Consider the following 7,219-nt stretch of genomic DNA (forward strand, 5'->3'; position numbering starts at 1 on the left):
GGATGGCCAGTTGGCTCACTTGGGAGAGCGTGGTGCTGACAACACCAAGTCAAGGGTTAAAATCCCCTTACCCATCATCTTTTTCAAAAAAAAAAATAAAGATTGGTTATTTATTCTAGGAGCCAAAGGCCCAGGACACATTGGTACAAACCCTGCCAGGCCTTTATGCGATGGAAGCACAGGTCAAGGGCTTGAAGATAACCAGAGGGCAGGCTGGGAGGGCCCGGCATGCATTTGGGCTCCCTCCCTATCTGGTTGCTGTTTGACTTTCATGAAAGATAGTAATTGGAGGAATCCCACCACACTTGGTTGCTTGGCATCTCTCCTCCTGCTAATGTGGGATGTGGTACAGAGGAGGAGGCAGAGGGTCACAGTCAGGGCAGGGCATGCTGCATGGAGGGCAGCCTTCCCCCAGTGTGGGGCCAGTGAACGGCATTGGTGTGGGGCCATGCCTTGGGGTAGTCTAGACTCAGCTTTGGAGGGCCCAGGACAGCCCTGGTCAGCGCTGGCGGAGCGCAGAAGCGGCCCACAGGCTTGGGTGTTGGGAACCCCCGGGGGCTCTCAGTCATTAAACTCTGGCAAGTGGCCTTGCTGCTGGTGCCTCTCGCAGAAGCGCTGTCACCTGCATCCCTATTGGGTGATGAGCCCTCTTACCTCTGACATTTTAGCATGGTAGGGACCTCCCTTCCAACAAGCTGACAGGCACCTGGTTTGAAGCCTTTGTTTGTCAGTGACAGTTGCGGTCACTGCATGTGGGCTAGTCCTACATGCTAAGTATTTCATTAAGTTTTTTCTTGGGTGGTCCTTATAACCATACGAGGTGGGGGATGGTCTCCCCATTTTGCAGATAAGGAAAGGGAACCAGAAACCAACTAACTTCAGCTAACTTTCCCCAGGCCTCCCTGGCAGTAAATGACAGTCAGGATTGGAACTCGGCTCTTCCTTGGCTCAGGGCTCCTAGCAGGCAGCCTCAGGGGTGGCCAGTGTCCTTGCAGTCAGCATCGGAAGGAAAGTGGTTGAGCTGAAGTGCAGCAGTGATTCTGTCAGTAGGCTCTGTGCGTCCTTCCTACCGGTGACCTCTGCAGACACCTCGCTTTGCATAGCGACTGGTCCCCACATATTTGGGAATCTAGTCTGGGATGGTTTGCTTGTCATTTTATTACTTTCAGTGCTCAATAATGTTTTGGAGTTGAATTTTCTTATTAAAGTGTACTGTCTCTTTGGAGTGACTTGTATTTTTGAGTTTTAATAAGTTAAATTCAGGTTTGTTTCCTCTGTACCTCTCTCTGTCTCCCAAGTAAAGTAATTTATGATCCCTAAACTCAAAGTTCAGTGTATTAGGAGAGCTGTTGTCTTATAGAAATCCAGTTTAAAGATAAGACTTTTAAAGTAAAAAATATCATTTTGCATGTATCTGTTTAGTGGTACTTCAGATGTTTTCCATGGGGGCGTGGGGGCGTTCAGCACACACCTGTGCTGGATCGTTGCATCCTTCTCAGTGTTGTCTCTAACAAGCTGTTCCTTCCTTCCTCGTCCCCGACCCCCTTTTTATTTTTTCAGATCACACACCCAGCTGGCTGCATGTCTCAGTTTATTAAGTTCTTTGGAGAACAGATCCTCATCCTCTGGAAATTTGCCTTACTTCGAAAGCGCATTTTGATATTTTCTCCGCCACCTGTGGGCGTTGTGTGCTATAGAGGTAACTAGAAGCCAAAGTCAGGGCTCTTCGTGAGTTCCCTGGAACAGAAACTGCTGAGTCTTTCCATTGATAACCAAGTTCAGAAGGAACTTGCCACCCTTGTTGTACCCCAGCCCCTTGTGTGGCTGGGTCAGGAGTGTTGGAGCAAAGGTGGGCTGGAGGTAGAGATTGGAGAGTGGCATCTAGACTGTACTCATCAGCAGGGGGTGGACAGCATCACTTGGGGAGAGGGTGAGTGAGCAGAGGCGTGCAGAGCAGGAGAGGAGGATCAGTAAAGGTGGAAGGACAGAGGAGACTGAGCGGAACAGTCAGAAGGCGGAGAACTACAAGGTGCCAGGGCCTCAAGGCTAGCATTTTGAGGTGGGGTCAGCAGTGTCGGATTCTAAGCAAGACCAGCCAGAGGAAGACTGAAAACTGTCTACTGGATTTGGTTAGCATGTTGTGGCTGTGACCTTGAGGAAATCAGGTTCTGGAAAGCTTGCCCCCTCAGTGTCCTGTGGTGCGGGACCCCCTGGTTCCTGAGGTGTACAGGACAACACAAAGCAAAGCCACCCGTCCGCAGCTATTCAGAGCGGGTGGCGACCAGCAGGCTTCCGTGGAGGAAGGGCCGTGGGGGGCAGGCTCTGCTCTCACGTCCTCTGCCCTGCCCGCAGTGTACTGCTGCTGCTGCCTGGCCAACGTGTCGCTGCCCGGCATCGGGGGCACCGTTCCTGAGTCCAAGCCTTTCTTCTACGTGAATGTGGCCGACATCGAGAGCCTGGAGGTAGAGGTGTCCTATGTGGCCTGTGAGTACGGGGCCCTCCCCTCATCCTGCCCCCAGGCCCGAGCCCTCCTGTCCTCTCACACACGGGGCACCTGGACTCCTTGTTTCCCCGGCGGGGTCGGGCCAGTTCCCACCTCCTCAACCTCAGGCTCCACAGGCACCACAGAGAAGATATTCGAGGAGAAGCGGGAGCTGTACGATGTCTACGTGGATAACCAGAATGTGAAGACGCACCACGACCACCTGCAGCCGCTGCTGAAGATCAACAGCGCCGACAGGGAGAAGTACCGGCGGCTTAACGAGCAGAGGTGGCCGCTCGGGGACTGGGGGCCCGGGGGCTGGGTGCAATGTGTGCTGGGGGACCGGGGGCTGGGTGCTACGTGAGCTGGGGGCCACGCATGCTGGGGGACCAGGGGCTGGGTGCCACGTGAGCTGGGGGCCAGCCACAGTCAGCACACCACTGAGAAAGAGGTATCAGGGAACTGGGTGCTCGGCCTTTCTCAGGACAGCCCTGGGGCAGGGGTCTCTCTGTAAAGCTTGCCCTCTGCCCCTTCCCTCACAGTTCTGCCAGTCCGCATGCTGCCTGGAGATGCAAATGCAGGGAGCCGTGCAGCTGAGGCCTGGCTCCCTGGTATTGCCCCACTAGTGGGGTGGCAAATGCACACGCGGTTTCTTTCTGATGGACTGGAGTCTGTCAAACCTGGGCAGCTAGCTTCCAGAAACTCCCAGCATGACCTTGTTTAGATTTGCCCATGTGTGCATATTTAAAATAACCATTTATTGAGCATTTCCCATGTGTGGATCACTATATTAGAAACTTGCTTATGCATGATCTCATCTAATTCTAAATAATTTGGTGATCCTATGAAGAAAATGGTAGCATGTCATCCCCATTTAATGGACAACTAGGAAAGATTGTCACTTGCCTGAGATGAGCAGGGGTGGGACCGGCCCTGAACCCTAGGGGGTTTGAGTGCAAGCCCCGTTCATTCCCTTCGTATCCCTTCTCTCCCTGCCTTTGGACGGAGGCCAGCTCTGGCTGGTGCTGCTTCCTGGGAGGTGGTGCCCATTGCAGATGCCTGGCTGAGGCTTCACCTATGACTTGGGTCCTTGTAGCTGTACCAGCATCTGATGGCGATCTCCTTCTCAACAGGCAGATGCTGTTGTATTCCCAGGAAGTAGAAGAAGATTACAATCCCTGTGAAGAGGACCTCTTTGTGTTGTGAGTCACTTGGGGCAGAGGTTCCAGGGCCTCCCTGAGGATCCCTTCAACACTAACTGCTTTGGGCCACCTGGATCCCTCCTATGTTACCTGCTGCCATCCAGGGATGTCCTTTACTGCTGCCAGGGCATTTAGAGCTGACCTGAAAGCCCATTAAAGGGCACCCAGAGGAGTTGGGGAAAGAAGCAGGAGCAGGTCATTAAGAGTAAACAGGATCCTAGTGTTTGTTTTCCTGTTGGGCTTTTACATCCAGGGTTTCCACAGCATAGAAGCTCTGTCTGTCCCTCAGGACTCAGGGACTTCTCTTCCATTGCTTCCTTCAAATGGAGCAGTTCCTTGTGCTGAGTATTATGGGATAATCTGAAAATGTAACTGTCGAATCTAATGAAATCTCTTGCCCCCAGATCTGTTGGTGGTAGGGGCAGGTGCTGTGGCCTTTACACCTAACAGCACTGACTTCATTCCTAAGCAGCTGTGTGAAAGTGTCCTATGATAGGAACACAACCGTAATTGAAGTGGAGACAGTTCTCCCAGCTTTCCTGGGATGCGGTTGGGGAACAACACTTGTAGTCAGCACAGTCTCTGGCTTTGATGTTGTAACTTAACATGGATGTTTCTACAAAGGTGGAATGCCTTGACTCTGATAGTGTACTTCCTAATACATGCTCGCTGTTTAGATCGGGAGGCATTTGAGATTGAGCAGAGCCACAGTCTCAGGTTTGACGTGCCATTGCATCTGAAATCCCTGAGCATCCAGAGCTGCTTTAGACAGTGGGCACCTCTGCTGAGCCTGAGAGCTCTGTGGAGCACAGCTAAGCTAGATAGGGAATGCCTTTCTGAACATGGCTCATTTATTCATGTAGTACTACTATGAAGCAGTGACTTTTAAATCTTGCTCTGTGCATATTTTCTCTGCCCCAAAACTGAGTAATCCAAGAACACCCAAAGACAACGCCAACTGTGCCAGTGTCAGTGCCTGCCTTTCTCCTTTAACCTTCACTTCCAGCGCTGCTGGCCTTGGAATACCCCCATGCCTGCCCCGCTCCTCTGAGCTGCTCCTTTTCTGTGTGACAGTGTCAGCCTTGGGCTGTGTGCAGTGGCTCAGGGCTGACCATTTCCAAGCCTCTCTTCTCTCTTCTCTAGTAAGGCTTGTTTTCTGCTGCTGCTGTCTCTAATTACCTACGCAGGGCCTTGAAGGTGAATTTCAATCTCTCACATTAAGCATTGATCTCAGAACTGCATTATCAGGTATTTGTTGTTGTTGTTGTCGTAACTTTTCTTTTCTGCTTATGACTAAACAGAAAGAGAGAAAGGCAGTGTATGGGGCCTCTCCATGAGGCTCTGTTTAAACCCCTAGTAACTTCCCTCTTACCAGGACAATAAATTTTCGACAGTGAGGCCATCGCTTGCTCAGAGATTTGCCCAATTACACCATGCTTAAAGGTGTAATTTGCCCAATTACACCTTTGCTAACCTTAGTGGCACTTTAATAGATGTTTAATTTAACTTTTACCTTGTTTTCTTCTTTTAAAAGATACTTTTGATTTATTTCTGAAGCCATTTAAAGGTACATTCAACAAACAAGATAGTTTGGGTTCCCCATTTGCGGATTATCTGGTGAGCTTTTTTGTCTTTTTTTTCCTCTCTTTCCTATGTCTTGTCTTAAAAATGCAGGTTTTTCCTAGAACAGAACAACCGGATATTTCAGACTTTGTTGGAGGTGTCCGCCAGTCAAGACAAAACTCTGACAGCAGAGCATGCCCGGGGCATGGGTCTGGACCCCCAAGGGGACCGAAGCTTCCTTATGGACCTGCTGGAGGCCTATGGCATCGATGTCATGCTGGTCATCGACAACCCCTGTTGCCCTTAGGAAGCATAGCATAGGACTGGCGAGCCATTCTCATGTGGGGCTACAGCAGCCTGGAGTTCACCCCAGGTCCCCAAGGGCCGCATTTTTTATTAAGTTGACACAAAGGAATACTGTTTATACTTCCCAACAAATGTAATTTTTGCAATTTCTCTTCTTCCCTTTTTCCCTAGAGGTCAGGTGAGATCGCCTTGGTTTTGTATCCTACTTCATTAGGACACAGGAATCTACCACTTTCTCCCAGAGCTGCTTGTTCTTTGGGTTGGGTCGAAGTAGTTATTGCTAGAAGCAGACCAAGTTCTGGAAACATTGGGATGGACTATTCAGGAAGTCTGTATGGTCTTTGTCCCTGATGTATTCAAGAAATAGACAAACATCTGTCCAGTGTGGCCTTAGATGCTCATCTGCCTAAAGAGAGAAACTAGACCAGATGACCTTTAAAGGTTTTTACCAGTCCTTGGAGTCAGTAGTCTTAGGATCAAATCCCTTTGTCTCTTAGGATAAATGTATGTCTTCTCTGTTCACTTGCGTAGGGACCACAAAAAGGGACAAAACGATGTTTCTCACACTGAATGAGCCTCTCTAAGGAATGATGGAGGTTTCTTATTAGTCAGCTAAAAACTGAAATTGTAGAATGAAGCTCTAGAGCCTTTCTCAAAGTAAGCTAATGGTGGCCACTCAGTGTAATACTCCTTTCTCTGAATCCCCTTCTCCTGGGATGGGTTGGTGAATTCCTATGGGCCAGTGCAAGCAGATTCATTTTACAATTTGGTCTTTTTTAAGGGCTAAACATCCTTTTGGAGTAATTTGGGTATTTTTAAAGGATACAGTTTGTTGCCATCAAAGGGTAGAGTTGTTGAGGTGCAAACAGGATAGAGAAGAAGCTGTACGTGTCTGTCTAAACAGGAGTTCTCTGGAAGCTTTACTAGCAGTGCCTCTGGATCAAAGCAGATTCACTGGATTCTAAAATCTATCAAGAATCTGAACCGGCTATCTCAAAGGTTGGAGCATGACGTTAGCAAGACTGTTTATCAGTTTGCAGCCCTCACAAACTTACTTCTCCTTAGCAAAGGCAACATTCCTTAGGCTAAGTAATTGGGTCCAGAGACCAACAAGATTTGCTAGAGAGAATGCGACAGTGTCTTCACCCAGGACAGCAGTCAGGAACCCATGAGTGTCAGTAATGAATTTATCTGCTTTATTCTGAAATGTCTGGTCTGGAATGGGTCCTATGCTACCTGCCTGTTCTCTTTGGCTGGGGCATTTAATGGATGCCAGCTTAGGTGACACAGCAATCGTTTAACCACAGTGAGAAAGCCAGCTGCTGTGAGCAGAGTTTAGGTCTTTTTGGCCGTAGTTGAGGATTCTAACTTGGGATAGTTGGTTGGTTCATGACAAATAATTTCTTCCCCTTCACCCTTCCTGCCCGGCTCTGCTATTGGCATAGCCGTCAGAGCATCCGAGTCATGACCCAGCTCCAGCCAGGCTAATGTACACAGCAGAGAAAAAACTTCAAATCGATGGATCACACGTCTTATCTCAAGTTGAGTTTCTTAGGGCTTATTGCTTTATTCAAAAGTATTTTTACTGGGCTGGCCCGGTGGCGCACTGCTATAGTGCGCCGCTTGGGAAGCGCGGTGGCGCTCCCGCCGAGGGTTCGGATCCCAC

The 7,219-nt window shown here is 49.5% G+C and overlaps 1 protein-coding gene across 1 annotated transcript in view; it reads left to right on the forward strand.

Annotated features, from left to right (window-relative positions):
* The window catches only part of KIAA1147 (KIAA1147 ortholog), a 29,342-nt gene extending 23,487 nt beyond the window's left edge, over positions 1–5,855 (forward strand). Inside the window, exons 6-10 of the mRNA XM_008588954.1 lie at positions 1,561–1,699; positions 2,353–2,484; positions 2,620–2,770; positions 3,616–3,684; positions 5,359–5,855. Coding sequence (XP_008587176.1) covers positions 1,561–1,699; positions 2,353–2,484; positions 2,620–2,770; positions 3,616–3,684; positions 5,359–5,554 — 687 coding nt within the window. The 3' untranslated portion in view covers positions 5,555–5,855. The remainder of the gene's footprint in view (positions 1–1,560; positions 1,700–2,352; positions 2,485–2,619; positions 2,771–3,615; positions 3,685–5,358) is intronic.
* Positions 5,856–7,219: the final 1,364 nt, after the last annotated feature.

Source organism: Galeopterus variegatus, unplaced genomic scaffold (assembly GCF_000696425.1).
Source record: "Galeopterus variegatus unplaced genomic scaffold, G_variegatus-3.0.2 Scaffold5119, whole genome shotgun sequence".
In the NCBI taxonomy this organism is placed as follows: Eukaryota; Metazoa; Chordata; class Mammalia; order Dermoptera; family Cynocephalidae; genus Galeopterus; species Galeopterus variegatus.